General features: G+C 35.2%; 4 protein-coding genes across 9 annotated transcripts; 2 read left to right on the forward strand and 2 right to left on the reverse strand.

Annotated features, from left to right (window-relative positions):
* Positions 1-1,668: 1,668 nt before the first annotated feature.
* On the reverse strand, positions 1,669-5,694 carry LOC123204580 (cation/H(+) antiporter 18-like). Of its 3 annotated transcripts, XM_044621318.1 has the most exons (5): positions 5,251-5,694; positions 5,053-5,164; positions 4,651-4,908; positions 3,374-4,375; positions 1,669-3,300 (listed from the first exon to the last, which is right to left on the reverse strand). In XM_044621318.1, the coding sequence occupies exons 3-5, from the start codon at positions 4,834-4,836 to the stop codon at positions 2,098-2,100; spliced, it is 2,391 nt and encodes a 796-aa protein (XP_044477253.1). In that variant the 5' UTR covers positions 4,837-4,908; positions 5,053-5,164; positions 5,251-5,694; the 3' UTR covers positions 1,669-2,097. The 3 variants fall into 3 exon arrangements, with proteins under 3 accessions (XP_044477253.1, XP_044477254.1, XP_044477255.1); XM_044621319.1 differs by lacking the exon at positions 5,053-5,164; XM_044621320.1 differs by lacking the exons at positions 5,053-5,164; positions 5,251-5,694 and having other exon boundaries at positions 4,651-5,031.
* Positions 5,695-11,615: 5,921 nt separating this feature from the next.
* Positions 11,616-14,768, forward strand: LOC123204648 (uncharacterized protein At5g41620-like). The gene is made up of 3 exons (XM_044621422.1): positions 11,616-12,202; positions 12,501-12,626; positions 13,009-14,768. Exons 1-3 carry the CDS (start codon positions 11,813-11,815, stop codon positions 14,509-14,511), a joined length of 2,019 nt encoding a protein of 672 aa, XP_044477357.1. The 5' UTR covers positions 11,616-11,812; the 3' UTR covers positions 14,512-14,768.
* Positions 14,769-15,393: 625 nt separating this feature from the next.
* On the forward strand, positions 15,394-16,674 carry LOC123203881. Its single transcript, XM_044620350.1, has 3 exons — positions 15,394-15,709; positions 16,083-16,215; positions 16,311-16,674. Exons 1-3 carry the CDS (start codon positions 15,546-15,548, stop codon positions 16,365-16,367), a joined length of 354 nt encoding a protein of 117 aa, XP_044476285.1. The 5' UTR covers positions 15,394-15,545; the 3' UTR covers positions 16,368-16,674.
* On the reverse strand, positions 15,931-18,175 carry LOC123203880. Of its 4 annotated transcripts, none has more exons than XM_044620348.1 (7): positions 17,840-18,173; positions 17,585-17,751; positions 17,365-17,500; positions 17,170-17,286; positions 16,913-17,083; positions 16,605-16,728; positions 15,931-16,532 (listed from the first exon to the last, which is right to left on the reverse strand). In XM_044620348.1, exons 1-7 carry the CDS (start codon positions 18,119-18,121, stop codon positions 16,393-16,395), a joined length of 1,137 nt encoding a protein of 378 aa, XP_044476283.1. In that variant the 5' UTR covers positions 18,122-18,173; the 3' UTR covers positions 15,931-16,392. The 4 variants fall into 4 exon arrangements, with proteins under 4 accessions (XP_044476283.1, XP_044476284.1, XP_044476280.1 ...); XM_044620349.1 differs by having other exon boundaries at positions 17,398-17,500; positions 17,840-18,170; XM_044620345.1 differs by having other exon boundaries at positions 15,931-16,728; positions 17,840-18,175.
* Between the last annotated feature and the right edge of the window lie 1,581 nt (positions 18,176-19,756).

Raw genomic sequence — 19,756 nt, forward strand, 5'->3', positions numbered from 1 at the left:
CTCCATCATCAAGACCATTCAACTTCAGCTACTGATACCAAAATGTTCTGCAATCACCCAGATTCTATATCTTCCTCTGGCATCTCTGCTACCTTTGTAATCGATCCTGACACAGAAACAGCTCGATCATGGCCAGTATATTGCTGAACCATCAACACTGAAGCTGAAGTGGAGAAATCAGGAGCTATCAGCAAGCTCCCGACTGGCCCAACTTCTGGGCAATCACTTATCACAATCAAAGCTGCTGCTGCTGCTAAGCCCTCAGGCATTCGACCGACCAAAAACATGTGGCATTTTTTGAACTCGTTGATGACCTCAACAGTTTCTGCAGTATTTCTTACTACCCTTTCTTCAAAGGTAAATGAATCTACATGCCTTGTAATGTTCCTTGTAATGTAATAAGGATACCTTGGGCTTTCCCAACCCAATCGACATGCCTATTCCATGCCACATGTCTAATTTAGCCACTAAATATGGTTTACAATTCGGGCTTTGTTGTTATTTAGCCAAATAATAGGATGGATACAGCCATTTCTCCTCTTTTAACTAGTTGCACGTGTGATTATTAGTATCTTATAATATATAAAATATATTTTATGATATAATATAAATAAAAAAAATACGTATCTCATGATATATCAAATTAATATGATATAATGGATATATCATATAATACAATACGATATATATTATCGTTATACTTTTTTGAAAAAATATGATATATTTAAAATATATATAAGAAATTTTAATTTTTAAAAGTATTTATAATATTTTCTAAAATAATTACATATCAATTAGATTTCTTTATTATTTTATTTTTTAAAAACTAAATTATATGATACAATACAAAAAATTAGGGTTTTTATATATAATACTATACACTATATATCCATAAAAAAGAAAGAAAGCCCTGTAATAGTATTTGTGTAAATGTAAAAGGATGATTTTTCACCTTGCTCAACTAGAAAATGTATACCCATAGAATTAATAAATAAGATTACGATAGAACAATAAGATCGGAGCTATTGAATCTCTATAGCTAACTTTAGAGTTGGGGATGAGGCAAATAAAAATTGAATATCTTAATCCCAGGAGAAGAGGATCTTGCCTGTTTGTTTTACTTAATATTAACAAGGTTTAATTGGATTTTTTCATCAAAAGTCTAACAACTTTTATTAAACCATACTTATAATCCAAAAACTTTCATTAATTCATACTTATAATCCAAATTACTAATCACAATACAAAGTGTATCGACTCATTTTCAAATGATGATATCAGACCCATAAAATAAATTCTTTCCAAACTATGCATTCACACAGTTTTATTAACAATAAGAAAATTTAATTAATGTATGCTCACATTATTCAAACACATCTCCATTCTTATAGGATAAACATTTTTTTCATCTTCATCCCATTTTCTATATGAGGATAAAAGGGAATTCCCATCCCCTCCCCATGGGAAATATTTTTCTCTCTTTCTGCTTCCTGTCATGCTGGGAAAATTCCTTAACCTTTCCCCTTTTCTTCCACGTTAGAAAGATAACTGAATATTTATCAGTTGTTAGGGTATATATGTAAAAATTTTTAAAAGTAACTTAATATGTAAAAATTTATAGAGAAGTAAACGAATTGGAGATGAGACAGGTTGGGATATACATACATATCCCCAGAATTTTAGTTATTTTGTCTCTATCTTTGTTTTTTATTTAAAATACACTTTTTATCTACAGATGAGAGGACCAGAGACTCGATTTTCACAAACTAAATTACCATCACTAAATAACTTTTTAGTGATCAGCATCAAAATGGATAAGTAGGATAAACTACCCATAAACTCTGAATGCATAATCCATAAAACTATCCAAATTTTGCCCAAAAATTTATGTAAAGCTCTAATCTTACCCAATTACAACACTTTATTTGCAGGCAGAAGCTATTGGAAGTAAACCCATTCAGAAATTTAATGTGTGACAATTGATGAAACTTGTCAGAAATAACAATGGAAGTAAATCATTTGGGCGCCTCTGTTGCAGCATTTTCGCCATCATCAAGACCATTCAACATCAGCTATTGATACCAAAATGTTCTGCAATTACCCAGATTCTATATCTTCCTCTCGCATCTCTGCTACCTTTGTTATCGATCCTGACACAGAAACAGCTCGATCATGGCCAGTATATTGCTGCACCACCAAGACTGAAGCTGAAGTTGAGAAATCAGGAGCTATAAGCAAGCTCCCAACTGGCCCAACTTCTGGGCACCCACTTCTCACAGTCAAAGCTGCTGCTGCTGAGCCCTCAGGCGTTCGACCGACCAAAAACATGTGGCATTTGTTGAACTCGTTGATGACCTCAACAGTTTCTGCAGTATTTCTTACTATCCTTTCTTCAAAGGTAAATGAATCTACATTGGAAAATTTTTGTTTCACTTCAGCAAGAAAGCTCTCATCTTCTGATACATGGGGGTCTTCTTTCGTTTCAATCTCCCTGGAAATTTCAGGGCTTGGAAGGAAGCGAATGACAGTCAGAGTGATTCCAGGGTGCTCAGCCATGCGAGCGCCATAAGCAAGAGCTTCCTGATCATCGTTTCCTCCGAAGAACAACACTGCCATCACTGAAGAAACATTGCTTGCTGAGACATGTGTGTTGCCACCAAGGCCCCGGTCAATTAAGATCCCCACTGAGCACGGAGCACTCTCAAGAACCCTCTTGTTCACCCAACGAAATTCGGTTCGTGTGGTCTCCAGGGACCCATCGAGCCTCTGGTGTTTATGAAACGGGAGAATTATTATTGAAGCTCTTTTCCTTTCAGCACTAGCAATAATGTCTTCCTGGATATCGTGCATTGGCGAGATTGCGGTCATTGGCCGGATAGAGACATGGCTGAGTCGTCTAAAAGCCTCGAAAGCAACAACAACATGATCAGCATCCAAGTTTTTCCCTTTGTTCCAAAAGGGTATTCCGTTTTTTCTTGCCTTGTTCACCATAAGTATTGCAGATGGCCTTTCCGAGAGCTCCATGAGGTGCAGTGCGTAAACACAGAGGCTGTCTTTCTTTTCTGTCCCTCGTGAAGCTTCAATCAGATTAATCATTGTGGGGATGTTTCTTGAAGCATAGAAACAGGCCAAAATCCTCAACTGAACATTTGGATCTTTCCTCTTAACAGTTCTGTGCTTGTAAAGGGCATTGACAGTTCTTTTATCAGGCTTATACACCGCCATGACTAAAGGTGTTGTTATAAATGTTGTGAAGACAGCCATCAAAATCATGATTGCAAATGTTTGATCATTCAAAACCTGAAACATCAATGGAATCAAACAATTAAAACCCAGAAACCAAGCAAATGCAATTACAAAGTTCTTAATTTACCTTTCTGTCTTTTCCAATGTTGAGCACAATGAGCTCCACCAAGCCTTTAGAGTTCATGAGGAACCCCAAAGCCAGAGATTCCCTCACAGGAACTTTGCATAAGAAGGAAACAACAACAGTGCCGATAATTTTTCCAAAACATGCTGTAGCTATAACCAAAACAAGGAATCCCCAAGACTGAGCTCCTCGAATTGTGGCTATATTAGTCTTCAATCCGCTAGATACAAAGTACAATGGAAGGAAAAGGCCTGATACAAGATCCTCAACTTTTTCTACTAGAGCATTAACAAATGCTCCTTCTTTTGGGACCAAAACTCCGATTATAAACGCTCCAAAGAGAGCATGTATTCCAATGGCGTCGGTTGCAAAACCCGCAAGCAAAACTATAGACAGAGTGGCACAAACATACAATTCATCCACAGGCTCTCCCTCTGGGCATCGCTGCTGCATCCATCTGAAGATTGGGGGGACAATGAATAAGCAAATGAGGACAAACCCACATCCGCACAATAGAACCCATAAAGATACAAGGGGAGAACGGCCAGTTCCTGAGAGGGCAATGGCAAGAGCAAGTAAAATCCAGGCGGCAACGTCGTTAACAGCCGCAGCTGACATTGCCAGACGCCCAACATCAGTAGTGAAAAGCCTGAGTTCAGCTAAAATGCGGGCCAGGACAGGAAATGCAGTGATGGAATAAGCTACTCCCATGAATAAGATAAATGGAGGTCCCTGTACACCTTTAGAAATGGATGCACGGAGGGCGAATGAGGTTCCGATTCCTAATGCAAAAGGTAGGCTGATGCCTCCGAGGGCTATGCTTAGAGCTTTTTTACCAGTCCGACGAAGGGACTTTGGGTCTAACTCAAGGCCCACAAGGAACAGAAAGAAGAGAAGGCCAAGGTTGGCTAAAGTATCCAACACAGTCTGACCCCTGGCAGGAAATATTGCATTCAGATAAACCTTGTTCCTTCCCAAAGCTGAGGGCCCAAGTAATATTCCCCCCTGCAAAAAGAAATCAAAAAAGTCATACCATGATTATGCTATTGAGATGGAAGAGCCGATTACTCCTTTTTGCAGTTTGGATATGAACCTGGAAAGAACCATGTTTTAAAACTAGCGATTGGAAAGTCAAAAGTCTTGTAAATCCCGCATTGAAAGTCAATGCTTTCGAACATGAGATTCAAGTCTTATATATTGTATTTGGAATCTTAACATTCTAGGCAGTGTTGAATGAAAAAATAGAGAAAATATCAAAGTAAATAAGAGGAAGAACATACAACAATCTCTGCAATGACGCGAGGTTGTCGAAGAGGCTTTAAAATTACAGCGAGAATGCGGGTGACCACAACCACAAGGCATATTTGAAGAATGGCAAGAGGAAGTGCAAAATCAATAGGATTATCACCCTGAAACACCCCATTTGATGTAGCCTGCATTGCCGTACAGCTCACATTTCCAGCCATTTTGCACCAATTTTCTGATGGCTCTCAAATCTTGAAGCAATATTATGTTGCTATTTCAACGCTTGTATATGTCTGCAAAAAAACAATAAATGTCACTGACAATTACCAAACCCAGAATAAAAAATTGGTTAGGGAAACTTCAACTATGATCAGATTCAAGTTTACGTAAGACAAGTAATTTTTTCAACTTTGGGAAACACTTCCATCAGCAATTACGTTTTAGACTCAATCCAATTTCCGTGGGAGCAGCCGGGAGAGGCTGAAAACTCTAACTTTCCTTGTAAAGAAGCACTCCATGGAAAGTCTTCACCTAATTCCCAAAGTTGGCCTAAAATAATATATATATATATATATATATCAGATGAAAAGAAATAAAGAAGTAATAAAAGTACGTGTTTTCACGATTTCACGGACCTCGTTTGAAAATTCGGCAGCTGACAGGAAGATATTACATCCGACTGCTGGGTGAATTCATGGTGGTGGTCTGGCTGTAAAAGGTTGATAAAGATGGGCCATTATTGTCTTTCCGGGTGAAATTAATCAGCTACGTGGGCATTAAACTTCATAAAACAAATGGGAAAACTGCATGCAATGTGTTTCAAAAGAAAATAATGTCCCAATTCATGGCATCAAATGTTCACAGCAAAATAAGTGAGAAAATGCCCGAAGATACAGTCGGTTTATAGGAAACCAGTGAATTGAGTATTCTTTGTTAAACAAAAATCAGTAGAGAAAAGAAAAATGAAATTCGGAGTTTCCAACACGCTTAACTTTCCAGTTTTTGCATGAATTTCTGGGAAACAAACATAATATGAGAGGAAAAGGGGAAGACACAGGGAGAGAATTTAATCACCTGTACAAAAACTTTCCAGTTTTTTTAGTGCATGCAACATTCAAAGCGTATAAAATTATAAAGAAAAATAATTGCAAAGCAGGATTTACATCAGTGATGATGCCACATCCTTTGCCGTACACGTGTCATCTAAAAAGTCAAAATCGATTGCTATCTAACTCAGTCAAATGTCATCAATGCGAAGAAAGTCAAATGTTTTGGTCAATTTTCCAAAGTCCAGTGATGAGATGTGCACGTTTCTTTCAGGTTCTGATCCAGGTGGCACTTTTTTATCCACTAAGATTTCTTAATCAAGATTAAATAGTAATTATTTAGTAAAAAGCAAGATTAAACGATCAGTTGGAAACCAAGGGAGGTGGATCAATAAATGCATCAATAAAATGTCGATGTTGATTTTAGAGTTGACATAATATACGTTATATAAAAGTGGGCACAAAATTTTATGCCACCCAAAGTTTAGTTTATTTTCAATTCTCATCCTTAGAGTTTCCAATACTTGAATATTTACCCATAAAATGTTAAAGATAACAAAATTTATTAGTTTTAAAAATAAAATTGTTATTTATCTAGTGATATTAAAAAAATTAAATTTTATCTTATTTTTCTCTCTAAACCTTAAAATTAAAAATTTTTTATTAGACTTAAGTTTTGAAACGTTGTATTTTATCTTTAAGGTTTCAATTTTATAATGACAATTTTTTAATGAACGGCCACCTTCTTTGACACTGTCTTTCCTTCTCAATCATCTCTCCCAACGCTACTTGTTCATCATCTAAAAGATGAATGTGTCATTCGGACAAAGATGAAGTCATAATCGTTTTCATCTTCATCTACACAACAATAAATTTATATATTATTAAGAGAAAATCTTTTTAAGTTATTTAAAATCTTCAGTAACAAAACCAGATCTTAAGATTTATGAAAACAAAGTACAAAGAGAAAAGAAAATGATTATAAAAAACAATGGGATTGTTTCGGGTCTTGTACTTTGAGATTATTAAGATCTCAAGGCAAAATAGAGAAGGGAACTCGAATTTTCTTGAGAAAAAATTATGATTGTTGAGAGAGGAAATAAAGAGAAATTGTTGAAAAATTAATTGATGGAAAACGGTTTTACTAATGAAAGTAAATAAATGATGAAAAAATGACCGTATCAAACTTCATCGGCGGAACAGTCCTCCCATCAAAGTTCGGGTGGAAAATTGTCATTTGGCTATTTAATTACTATGAATATCGTTTGATTTAGATAGCAACAACATTCAATGCTAGGCTAAAAGACTTATTCCCACCGAGGCTTAATCTCTTCGGGACTTCTGCCTCTAAAATTTCAAAAATTTAAATATTCATTTATCTATTGATAAAGTTAATAAAATTTATTAACTTTATTAATAAAATTGTTATTTAACTAATAATACTAAAAAAAATTTAAATTATAAAAATTAATAATTTTTTCTCATGATTAAACGTTAAAAAATTGTATTTCTTCTCTAGGGGTTTCAATTTTTCAGAGACAATTTTTTGATGAATAGTCAGCTTCTCTGATGCTCTCTATCCCTTCTGACGATATCTCTCTCTCTCCCAAAACTTGAAAGTCACTCTTTTCCGACACGATTCGTCTAGACGTATCAACGAAGACAATTTCTTATCCTTGTCAATTTGTCTAGACAAAAACAATTCATCTTTATTCAAATGAAGATGTGTTCGAAAGAAAGGAGAGAAAGAGCTAAAGAGTGCAAGTTATCAGAGAGGGGGAGGTTTTGTCAAAAAATTGAAACCTTAAGAGGAAAATGTAATTTTTTAAAATTTAATCTTAGGGTAAATTATTAGTTTTCCAAACCAATGGGGGGAAATGATATGAATTATTGATTAAATAACAGTTTTACTCCTAAAACTAACGGATTTTATTAACTTTAATAGCTCATTTGGTAGATATTTGAGTTTTTGAAACTTTACGAGTGAAAATTTGAAAATAGATTAAACCTTAGGTGGGAATAAGTCTTTTGGCTTATTGATAAGAAAGAAGAGAGAGAGCCGAAGAGTGTCGGTTGTCGAAGAGGGGGAGGTTTTGCAAGAAAATTGAAACCCTTAAAGGAAAATATAACTTTTTAAAACTTAATATTGAAAGAAATTATTCGTTTTTCAAACCAATTGAGAGAAATAATATAAATTTTTATATTTTTTAATTATTAATTAAATGATGATTTTATCTCTAAAACTAATAAACTTTATTAATTTTAATAACTCATTTGATAAATATTTAAATTTTTAAAATTTTATAGATGAAAATTTGAGAATAAACTATATCTTAGGTGAGAATAAGTCTTTTGGCCTATTGATAAGATTGTGTACACGTAAAAGAGAGATCATTTTAAACTGCAATGACGGACTCCGTGAGAGGTGATTGATCTAACCGTCTAAATTCTAAGTTCCTATAATTTTATTCAAACTTTCTTTTCATCTCAAATCATTCTACACAAGTTTTTTATTGCTAGAACTTCTCCTGATTACGTTTATGATGTGACATGAAATATATAATTAATTATAAAATCTAAAAAAAATGTCACCCCAACTGCATTATACAAGCCCCGTCGCTCAAACGCTTCAACCAAAACACAACACACCCACAAATCCAATGACTTTGCACATTCACCCAGTAACATGTTCATACACTGTTTTTGCACAAATTCCTGCCTCACCCTGCAGTTGAAGTATATGGAATGTCAGGCCATTAAGTGTTACCATAATTGAAATTTAATGCTAACTTTTGGACTTTGTAACTAGAAGCCAGTCAGCCGGAGACACTGGACTTCTAAAAGAAAGGCCTGGCGCACCATGGCCGAGTTAACTTCAGTTACCTGCCATCAGATTGTTCTGACTGCATGCAACATTTTGGGCCATTTTTCATGTACTTCTGATTTTGTATGTTGTGCTTCCAAGATTGTGTGTGAAGTTAACATTCACGCCGTTAACGAAAGGAAAAGTTACAGTAGAGCTTTGGATCCTGAAAATCCAAAAACATAATTTGCCCCATTTTATCTTGGGACAATATCATATTCATCCCTGAGGTTTCACTTATTGAACTTGACTTTAAAATAATTTTTTTGGTGACAATATCACGCCTGTTAGAGTATGTGGAATGGATAACTTAAAATTTATTAAGATGTGAAGACAATATTCTCATTTATCTTATTATTTATAAGAAACGAGCTAGAAAATATAATATAAGTAGAAGTCATTCCATTCAAAAATAACATAAACAATTAAATTTTATAATTTAAACCGTTTTCACAATCTCTTTAACTTATCAATTGATATTTTTATAATTATGAGATCATATTTTATCATTATCTCATATTTTGATGTAATGATAATCACTTTTTATTATTTCGAGAGCATATAATGATCCGTTATTTTTTAGATAAAACAAAATTAGATTAATTGTCTAATTAAATATATTGGCAATCTAGATTGGATAATCATGTAATTACCCAAATACCTTTTCTTTTTGTTCTATAAATATATGGTTGTACAAATGCATGAGGCCAACACTTCTCTTTTGTAGTGTTAATTTGGCAAATTTCAACCATAAAAAGTAAGAAGACAATAGTAAAAATAGGAACCCAAATAGCAGAATAAATTACTTTTAAAAATATCTCATCGTTCATTTCGTTTGTGACCCTATTTATTATCCTTCCCAACCTTTGATCTTGTATACCTTTAGTTGGTGCAATTTTTCATATTAACAATTAATATGATATAATTTAGCCGCTAGCTAGGGCTTACAATACGGGGTTTTTTGTTATTTAGCCAAGTAATAGGATGATAGATTAGTCTTCGAATCCTCAGGAGCCAGATAAACATAAGGACTAAAATGTAATTTAGCTTCCAAACTCGTACCTGACACAACACAGCGCCGTGGCCCCCCCGTGCGAATGTCTTTACACTGTTCAGAATCCAAGAAACTACAGTTCGCCGGTCTGTCTGTCATCCATCAGAAACCAGACTGCAAAAGAATAAATACGGTAATATTGTGCGGAACAATACAAAAGAAATCAAAGAAAATCTAACACGCCAAGTAAAAGATTTATCAGAACGAAGACGAAGCAACATTTCATCAGTTTTGATGCGATGGATTCGACCATTTCTTCTGTTTTACGTTGCTCTACGTGCACAGCTAGAAGGGGCAATGCATGGTGCTGAGCTGGGTCGAGTTAGTTTTGATCCAATTTACCATATTTACGGGTTGTTCCAAGTTAAAACTTGTAGTGTAAGAGGGCTTATAAAACAGGTTAACAGGATCGATACTACAAGAAACCATATCGTTTTAAAATCTTAACAGGTCAGTTTATGGGTTTTTTAATTAGTTTATAATTAATTATATATATTTTTAATTATAACAAATCATATTGTGTGAAACTTGTAACGAATTAGCTTATGGGTTTTTAGTAGTTTTATCCATTAATTATATATATTTTTTATTTTTCATTCTTTTTTATTATTATTTTATATCTTAGACTAATATCTTAATTTTCTTTATAATAATAATAATTAATAATTAATAAATTTAAAATCTTTATATTATTTTTTTGTTTTTTCATTACATTATGATGATTTATTGTTATTTTTTAATTTTTTATAACATTAATAAATATTTTCGATTTTCTATATAAATTATTTGAATTCTCTATGTAACAATAAAAAACAATAAACATTTTTAAATAATCAGTAATTGTGTATAGTATCATGTCAAATCGGCCCGATCTGTAAATCAAACTTCAAAACTTAAGACACAATTTGTATGATCTGTTATAATAACGGTTCAAAGAAAAAAGGAATTTGAATTAAGCTTCAAGTTGATCTAGCTCTTTTGACACTACTATATACACAAATAAAGAAGGAAAACTCTTGTAACCCCTCAAGGGAAGCCAAGGGATAAAAGCTTTGAAATCTCTAAACGAAAGAAGTTTAAATTTGAAACTTTTTAATGATATATAAGATAAAACTTTGAATCATATGGTACTGTAGTTGCAGGATTTATCATTGATCATTTTAACCCTAACTCAAATAAGGATAGCAACGGGGAGGGTGGGGAAGGGTTTTCAATTCTCGTCCCCCCAAGAAAAATTACCTCCCTATTTTTACATGAAAAAATCTTCTCTCTATGTTCATAAATATAAATTTTATTTTTTACCTATTTTTCAATAGACAAACTAATCATTATATTTTTCTGAAATATTACTTACTACTTTTTCACAAAATATAAAGTTTTCTTTTAAAAAAATCAATAACATTCACAAAATCTAATAATATGTAATAATTAATCTCTTTATTTGTAGTTTTTTATGTTGATATTTTCATTAATTCTTCATATTAATACAAAATAATATTTTAAAAACTAATTTGTAATAACTAATTTTAAAAACAAAATTAATTGTAGAAAAAATAAAATATTATGATAACCAAAACATTTAGGGTTAAAAAAATAAGTGACAATTTTATAATAAAAACTGTAAAGTGTGTATTTTTTTTACTAAATATATATTTTTTTATTAAATATATATTAGATTTAGAATAATTTTATAATAATTTTAATAAAAATTAAGATATATTATATGTTAGATTTGGAGGAGAAGGGCAAAAAGGGAAGATACTTTTTCTCATTGTTATCCTGGGCTCGGATAAGGTTTCAAATATTATAATTACGAAAAACAGAGAGGGAGAACATTTATTACGTAATGAAGAAATTTCGAAGTATTTGCAGTAAAAAAAATTATTTACAGTCTCGTTGGTTTTCCCAAAAAGCGTTGTACAATGAATGAAGGACACTTTGGCGGGTCGGGTGATGTAAACTAAATGCATGACAGGTAATCCTTTTCACTTTTGCCATGAGGTGAAGATGATTACAACTCATTACAGAGTGTGAAAACTCGAGCTTTAACTCAACTCAGACGGCAACAAAAAGGTTGAAGTTTGAGACTGACCGACCAGCTAAAAGGCAACCACCATAAACTTTACCAAATAGTATTTCAAAACTGAAGGGGGAAAAAAAAAAAGAAAAGAAAAAAGAGAATGATGAAAAGGAAAACGATCTCGAAGTTAAGGTAGAGAGAGAGGGAAAAAAAAATGGAAAGAGAAGAAAAAAGTGAACATGGGGTAGCAGAAAAGGAGGAAAATTTGGGGGAAAAGTTGAGAAGAGGGGTCTTGTTGGCAACAAGAGGGGGCCCAAGTACTCCAACTGCGTCTTCTTGGAGACTTTGGCCTTCTCTTGAAGCGCGGGCGCATGATAGCATCATTAAAGAAAACAGTCATCTTTCTGCAAGGAAACTAGCCGCCGCTCTCTGGGAATTCCATCGTCAATTTCCTCGCTCTAAAATGCACCGGGGTGTTAACTTCAATGGTGTCAGTGACTCTAAAATGCGCCGCCACCGTCCTCCTCACCACCAGCTTCACAAGGAAAAGTCTCTTGATTTGTCTCATTTCTTGGCTGATCCATCCCCAAGCTCCCCTGAACAGGTGCGTGGCTGTTTCTGTTGCTTCTTGATTGTGTATGTGCAACTGATCAATGGGTTCATCAGTTAATTTGGGTATTATGTTTGTTCTTGCTGAGGAACCTCAATCTGTTAAGTTAGAGTGTTCTTTTTTTATTTCAATTTAGGGTTGCAGGAGTGCAATTTTTGCTTGAATCATTGCATAACTGATACAATATTCTTCAAATGCGTAAAGGGTCTTGTAGTTAGCACTAGGAGCTTAAATAATTTAGGGGGGTGTTTTTTCTTTCTGCCATTGATCTTGCTGTTATTTCTTTCACCAGCCAGAAAGTGCAAGCAGTTTGAGGAGGCATATAGCTCAATCACTGATTCAACATCATCAATCGATCGAAAGAAGTAATCGTGCCTTGCGGGCTGTGTCTCCAGCAAGTTATGGTAGTTCCATGGAGGTATTTGTGATATCATTTCTTCGACTTCTTTTCTTTAATTCATTTAGCATTTGTTTGATTTTGCTTAAAAGCAAACACTAGGCAACTTCCAGTCCGAGCGCCCCTTCCCCCTGGTTTTCTCATTCATGTGTCGTCTACAGCGTTAGAAGTATGATTATTACACAGACATTATTGCAAAGAAATCTGTAATGTTAACATTTCAGAAATTACAATTAGTAAGTTTTCAGCCATGAGACATGGCAGAGCTGTTGTTTTGTTTCAGGCCGCAAAATAGGCTTCTTTCTTTCGCTGACATATGTAATGAAAATATGGTTGAGCTACGGTAGTAAGTTTTTTGCTTTATTGAACCTTCAGCATTGTTTCATGTGCTCTTCTCCTGCAGATGGCACCATATAATCCGGCAGTCACTCCAACCAGTTCGATAGAATTTAAAGCAAGGGTTGGTGAGTCACGATATAATCTTAAAACGTCCACAGAACTACTGAAAGTATTAAATAGAATATGGAGCTTGGAAGAACAGCATGCTTCAAATGTAGCATTGATAAAAGCATTGAAGACAGAGCTAGACCATTCCCGTATGAGGATCAAAGAGTTACTTCGAGATCAGCAGGTAGAACGCCATAAAATAGATGGTCTAATGAACCAAATTGCAGAGGATAAGCTAGTTAGGAAGAGTAAGGAGCAGGATCGGATCCATGCTGCCATACAGTCTGTAAGGGAGGAGCTAGAGGATGAGAGGAAGTTAAGAAAGCGATCAGAGAGCTTACACAGGAAGTTAGCACGAGAGCTATCAGAGGTGAATTCTTCCCTTTCTGATGCTTTGAAAGAGCTCGAAAGAGAGAATAAAGCAAGGAAACTTTTGGAAGACCTTTGTGATCAATTTGCTTTGGGCATAAAAGACTATGATCAGGAGGTGCATGCATTGAAACAGAAATCTGACAAAGATTGGGCTGGAAAGGCTGATTGTGATCGTTTGATTCTCCATATATCTGAATCATGGATTGACGAAAGGATGCAGATGAATCTAGAAGAGCCTAATGGTGGTTTTTCTGAGAAGCAATCAATAGTGGACAAGTTGGGCTTTGAAATAGAGACTTTTCTTCAGGCCAAGCAAGCAGCTTCTTCTAAGAGAAATGATGACATACTGCCTAGGGATAGACGGAATTCTCTTGAATCCGTCCCTCTAAACGAGGTTGTGAGTGCACCTCAAGCTGCTGGAGATGATGAAGATTCTGCAGGCAGTGATTCAAATTGTTTTGAACTAAAGAAACAAAGCAATGGTGACATGAAGTTGCATCAAGATGAAGCTGTGGACAGTCATATTGATGAAATGATGAAGCATAACCAAATAAAGAAAAATATTGTTTCTCGTGAAAGAATTAGGGGTCGAAACCCTTCCAGTTTGCAAGTTAAGTTTGAAGAACACATGGCTTCGGCAATGTCCTCTAATGGTAATAAGGGGCCCGAGATGGTGGATAGGGAACCAACTGAATTGAACATGGCAAATAAATCTGAAAATCGTGGAGCCCCAGAAGATGACAGTCATGAAAGAAAGAATGAACATGATGAGCTCCATGGATCAAACTCAAACTATATGATTGATAATTTAATAAGAAATCATATATTATTGTCAGAAGGTGGGATGCAGAGTATACACGCCGAGAATGATTCTGGTGAGGCTTCTTGCAGTTACCCCACGCGGAGGAAGCAGGCTAGTCCGGTTCGCCGGTGGATGTCAAAACTTACACCACCAGACATTGACATTTCAGAATCATCTACAAAATTGCCTCCAGTGTCAAAGGACAGTACTTTGAAGACAAAGCTTCTTGAAGCAAGGTCAAAGGCGCAGCGTCCACGTTTCAAAGTTTTCAAAGGTTCATCTTAGGCTGCTGAGAATTGCACCTGATTGTTACAAAGATACATGTCAGGCCTTGTGGGATCTGCCTTGCTGAACTTTGAGAGGCATTCCTTATGTGAAATTGGTAGCAGCTCTGTGTAAACTTGAATGAGGGGGTATCTTATATATTGCTGTAATTTTGTCTTATGTAATCCTGGAATTTGAAGTTTGTAACTGTAATATCATTGCATAGCTACAGAATGGATGAAGATGAATTGAAATGCACTACAATTTTGGGTAGTTAAGCCTTGTGTATTATTTTTATGTTTTTTGTTATACGGATTGACTTGATAGAAGATGCATTAAGGGGGTAGATTCGAATTGAATTAATTTGGGTTTGAATTTATTATTCAGTTTGAAGGCAGCTCAAAATTGTTTATTTATCTTATTATACTATTTACCCTATTTCTAGTATTATTTATATTCTTCAATGACATTGTATGAGTTTGAAAAAGTTTGAGAGTATTATCGGTTCAATTTGAGTTCAAGCTGGTCTTGGCTTTAGTGTGGTTTAGATTGACTTTATCCCTAGGTAAATGACTTTCTTTAAGCCTTGTATAATGTTTTGGACAAAACCCTGGTTTTTGTATAGGGACGTATATAATTTGGTTCAAATTATAAAATCGAATTGAACTATTTAAAAATTACAGTTTTATTTGATTTTGTTTGTAAATTGGTTTTATTTGAGTTAAAAAAATTTTTAACTGTTTTCTTCTTTTTTGATTGCTGTTTAGGTGATTTTCTACAAAATTGCGTTGAGCTAAAGTTGGTTTGTTCGAGCCAAACATTGAGTCGACCGTAAACAGCTCGGATTGAGTCCTCCCCAAGATGAAAGAGTAATATTTAGCTACAATAATTTTGGGTTCAGACTGCTAAGTGATTGTTATTGGGCCACATACGATCGGGGAGTTCGGTTTATTGGGCTGAGTCATGTTCTCTTCGGGCATCCAACTCCCAGGAACTCTTGAGTGAGATACCGCATTCAAAAGAGAGGTCCGAGGGGAAAATTGCAGAGAAGAGAGATGGCAGCAGCGTCGTTTAGGTGGATACTGCAACTACACAAAGACGTCCCAAGAGCAGCCCGCTTCTACTCGGAGGGGCTTGACTTTACTGTCAATGTCTGCACTCTTCGTTGGGCCGAACTTCAGTCTGGTCCCCTCAAGCTCGCCCTCATGCAATCACCCAGGTTTCCTCTCTACCTCGCCTTCTGTTTGATAAATTGTCTAGGAGAAACCCAATATTATAAACTTCATCAACATAATTTCCATCCTGTAAATTTTCTCCATATTTACAATGTAGAAATTTTTTCTGGTGAAGTTCCTTGGCATAAGCGCCTGGAGGTCTCAGGATAGTGAAAATTTAGTACCTTCGATAAAAAAAAGTCCGAAAGTTTGGTCGCTTTAATAGTTCAGTTGAAAATTGATACTTCTAGTTGTTATTATCCCTCTGTATTTATACAAGAAGGAATGCAATAATCATTCTAATAAATTGAGCATTACAATGAATGAGGTCTCTGTCTGGTTCTAATTGGAAATGCTGGTTTCTAACTCAGTTTACAGTGACCATGTCACGCAGAAGGGATATTCATCTTTACTGTCGTTCACAGTGACAGACATTAATAGTACAGTCACAAAATTAATGGCACTTGGAGCTGAGCTAGATGGTCCCATCAAATATGAGATCCATGGAAAGGTATTGAGCTTTGTTTCTACAAAATTTTTTCTTCCAGACTCTTTTTCAGGTTTGATTCTGATCTCGAATTGTAAAAACTATTTGCTTGTCATCAGGTTGCAGCCATGCGTTGTATTGATGGTCATGTGTTAGGACTCCATGAACCTGCATAGCTAACGCAGTCTGCTGACAGCTTTTCTATTGGACTATCTTGAAATCTTCTGAGGACATAGAGAAGGCATGAGAAACTTTTCCTTTCTTCGGATTTCCTTCAATTATTGTTAGTGTTTGTTCGTCCAGATTGATTACTGCCGTGCATAATGTGTAGAGTGTTGGACCTGAAAATAAGGTCTTATACAGTAAGCAAGATAATATTGACGAGAGGCTGTTGAAATTATCTGTCATATTACCTATCATGTAGATCGGATATTTTGGGTGACCAGTATCTCCAAGAAGTGATAGGAAATCTTCCTTTGATCCTTTCGGTAGCTCAATTGCTCTTTTTTGCCTGCTTATTGAATTCTCATCTTGTACCTTGGTTGAAAACGCATTAGTTCATTATTAATAAAAGCTGAAAGACTTAGATATCCTATGTGAAACAATTTGATCGGTCTGCAGTTTGGTGTAGAGGCTACTACACCACCACTTACAATAATTCCGCAGGTGGTGCAGTTCCCTCCTGCCTTGATGCAGCCGTTCAGTGCATTGAATAATTTACCTGCAGAACCTGCAGATGGAGATACATGTTTGCATGGAAAAATGGTGTTGATCCAATATTATGAACTGAAACCCGGTTCCTTGATGCTGTTTCAACGTTCAAAATTTGGCGTGTCTTTATATCTATCAAGTTATAACTATGGCCAACAGAAACTTCTGATGAACATATTCTCTGAAGACAGAAACCAAGCTATCAAGACCTGCAATTTTCAACTTGAATTCCAAAAGGTGAGAAGCGAAAGACTGGTAAGTTCTTACAGTTAAAGCATCGTTAATGCCTGTGGCTTCGAGGAGATCTCGTGAGATAAAATTCCGCCCTATGCCAGCTGCTACAATTTCATCTTCAACTGGGGGTACCGAGTTCAGTGTGAATGCCTAGGGTATATAATAAGAAATTGTTTAGACTCTGCTATTAAGAGATTTAACTTAACACTTCCATTATCACTCATTTACAGCAAATACTGTCATATTTTCATTTATGTTTACCAAACCATGACTGTTGAAACCGAAGGCGCAGCTGGGGAGCTCTCCGGCATAGGTATAAGCCATGAAGGATAGTCCATTTGACAGTTTGCATTTTATCAGATATCTGCAGAATATTTTAACATTGCATATGACAGAAACCCAGTAAATTGGATATACCAAACTGTAAATACATCAAATTATAGCATACGTGTGGCCAAGTAGAGACACATTTGCATCTTCATTGTGAGCTGCAATGGCCATTGATTCATTAACAACAAGAACATCGGAACAGTCATCTGCAGTATCGACATTTGAACTGATCTCAGTCTTTGAAATGAATGGAAGTATCTCCTTCCTGAAGTTGATAAGTATAATCTGCAAATGAGCAGCCATAATGTGACTGAAATATTAACATAACGAAGCATAAACAACACAATTTAGCTTTAGTTTTCATCAACATTACCTCAATAACAGGCACTCCACTTCCTGCTGCAGTCCCTAGAAGCTCATCCCAGTATCCTGGAAACTTGTTTTGATTATTCTCCAAAAGAGCTTTGATGAATGAACGAGATTCTGGAGTTCCAGCAAATGGGAGAAGCTGGTTTTGAAGGATAAGGTCTCTAGCTAACCTGCTTCTTATCAAATTAGAGAACCTTTGACCAATCAGAAAACCCATCTGGTAGGCATTTTCACAGGGTCCAACTTCAAAAATCTCCACCATATTTCCTTCCATACGAACCGTCATGGCTATATTACTTACCAAAAAATGTATATATTAGCCAATATCTTATATGGGCAAAATTCAAACACCTTATCCTTTTCTTAACCACATACATATTAGAGCTTTGTTTCTATCAAAGAAGCAACTTGCAGTTACACATCCCCATAAAACTTAAAATGGACAGATATATTTTTGAATTTTTATATATACTTAATTTTGAGTATTTAATTTAATATTTAAATAATATATTATTATATGATTTGATAAATTTAAATTAAAAATAAAATAAAATCTAACCATATAATAAAATATTGTCTAGATAACTATTAATACTATGTCAGTAATAAATTTATTCAAGTATCTACCCTAATAAAAAGGATGCGGTCATATGATTTTAATTGGTCCTTTGAACTATACATTATTTAATAACGTTATATATGTAGGACATTTAGAAATAGCTTGGTTGGGGCTAACTTTGCATTAGCCTTCCACAAATTACTATTTGGCTTCTTCCACTTTAGAAGTTATCTATAAAGTGACACTTTTCTTCACACTTGTTATACCCAACTCAATCTTCAACCAACATAAGATTTTTAATAATCCTCTTCTGGGTCATAGGTTCAATACTACTCATCACAACAAACCCAAACTCCCTTCAACCAAGTCAATTACCTTCTCTCAACCTGAGTGTATACGTCTTACAAGGAGAAAAGGGATCAAAACCTCCTTCCCCAAAATGAGGCCTCTGACATAAGTAAAGTTAGAGACATTGGGTCATCGATCTAACACCACTCATAACAAACTTGAACTCTCCTCAATCAAAGGCCTACCACCTATCCTCAAACTTGAGTTTAAGAGCCCCACAAGAAGTAAAAGGATTGAGACCTCTCTTCCCTGAATTGGCTTTTTAGAGATGGGCAAAGTTGAGGTTGGAATTTGAACTGATACCTTCTTTGAGATGAAATTGTTCTTAACATTGGGATCTGATATCACTTGTTAGGTTTTCAAAGAGTGTTATCGGGTCTCTCTCAACCACTTGTTAAACTTCCACAAAGTGTTATTGTGTTTTTCCCGTCCCAAAATCTATATTCCATAGTTTATGCATCTCACTAAGAGTAAAATGATCAAAACCTCCCTTCCCTTAATTAGGCCTCCGAGATGGGCAAAGTTACATACATTGGGTAATCAATTCAACACCATTTACAACAAACTCAAACTCCCTTCGATCAAGCCAACCATTTATCCTAAACCTGATACCACTCAACTGGACGGATACTTTCCATAACATTGGGTTCTAATACCACTTATTAGGCTTTCAGAAAGTGTTTATTTTTCCCAACTCATTTCCTGACACTTTGTTTCAGATACAGATGCAAAAGTGGAATTGGGAAAATCAAGCCTTTGGACCACACCACAGGGCCAATAAAATGATCAAAGGGTTGAAAATAAACTGAGTCATCTTTTTTATTCATTTCTCCATGATGTGTACTAAAGTTTGAACTGCTTAATCTTGTGCATCGAGGTGCATGCCTTCAACAGAGAAATCCACTAGGGCTTGTTTTCTTTACCTTTTTCATTTCCTAAAAAGATATAACAAGCAATCCCTTTTGACGCAGTGCTTTGATATCATATCAGTTTTTTTCTCATATTTAAATGCTG

The sequence above is a fragment of the Mangifera indica genome, chromosome 20, assembly GCF_011075055.1.
Source record: "Mangifera indica cultivar Alphonso chromosome 20, CATAS_Mindica_2.1, whole genome shotgun sequence".
NCBI lineage: Eukaryota > Viridiplantae > Streptophyta > Magnoliopsida > Sapindales > Anacardiaceae > Mangifera > Mangifera indica.

Coding starts and splice junctions, on each gene's coding strand:
- LOC123204648 (XM_044621422.1), top strand. CDS start 11,813: ATGGAAAGAGAAGAAAAAAGTGAACATGGGGTAGCAGAAAAGGAGGAA. Junction 12,203..12,500: donor CCCCAAGCTCCCCTGAACAG/GTGCGTGGCTGT, acceptor TTCTTTCACCAG/CCAGAAAGTGCAAGCAGTTT. Junction 12,627..13,008: donor GTTATGGTAGTTCCATGGAG/GTATTTGTGATA, acceptor CTTCTCCTGCAG/ATGGCACCATATAATCCGGC.
- LOC123203880 (XM_044620345.1), bottom strand. CDS start 18,121: ATGACGGTTCGTATGGAAGGAAATATGGTGGAGATTTTTGAAGTTGGA. Junction 17,501..17,584: donor GTGTCTCTACTTGGCCACAC/GTATGCTATAAT, acceptor AATATTCTGCAG/ATATCTGATAAAATGCAAAC. Junction 16,729..16,912: donor TCCATCTGCAGGTTCTGCAG/GTAAATTATTCA, acceptor TTTTCAACCAAG/GTACAAGATGAGAATTCAAT.
- LOC123204580 (XM_044621319.1), bottom strand. CDS start 4,836: ATGGCTGGAAATGTGAGCTGTACGGCAATGCAGGCTACATCAAATGGG. Junction 4,376..4,650: donor GCGTCATTGCAGAGATTGTT/GTATGTTCTTCC, acceptor TTCTTTTTGCAG/GGGGGAATATTACTTGGGCC. Junction 3,301..3,373: donor ACATTGGAAAAGACAGAAAG/GTAAATTAAGAA, acceptor TTGATGTTTCAG/GTTTTGAATGATCAAACATT.
- LOC123203881 (XM_044620350.1), top strand. CDS start 15,546: ATGGCAGCAGCGTCGTTTAGGTGGATACTGCAACTACACAAAGACGTC. Junction 15,710..16,082: donor GCCCTCATGCAATCACCCAG/GTTTCCTCTCTA, acceptor CTCAGTTTACAG/TGACCATGTCACGCAGAAGG. Junction 16,216..16,310: donor AATATGAGATCCATGGAAAG/GTATTGAGCTTT, acceptor GCTTGTCATCAG/GTTGCAGCCATGCGTTGTAT.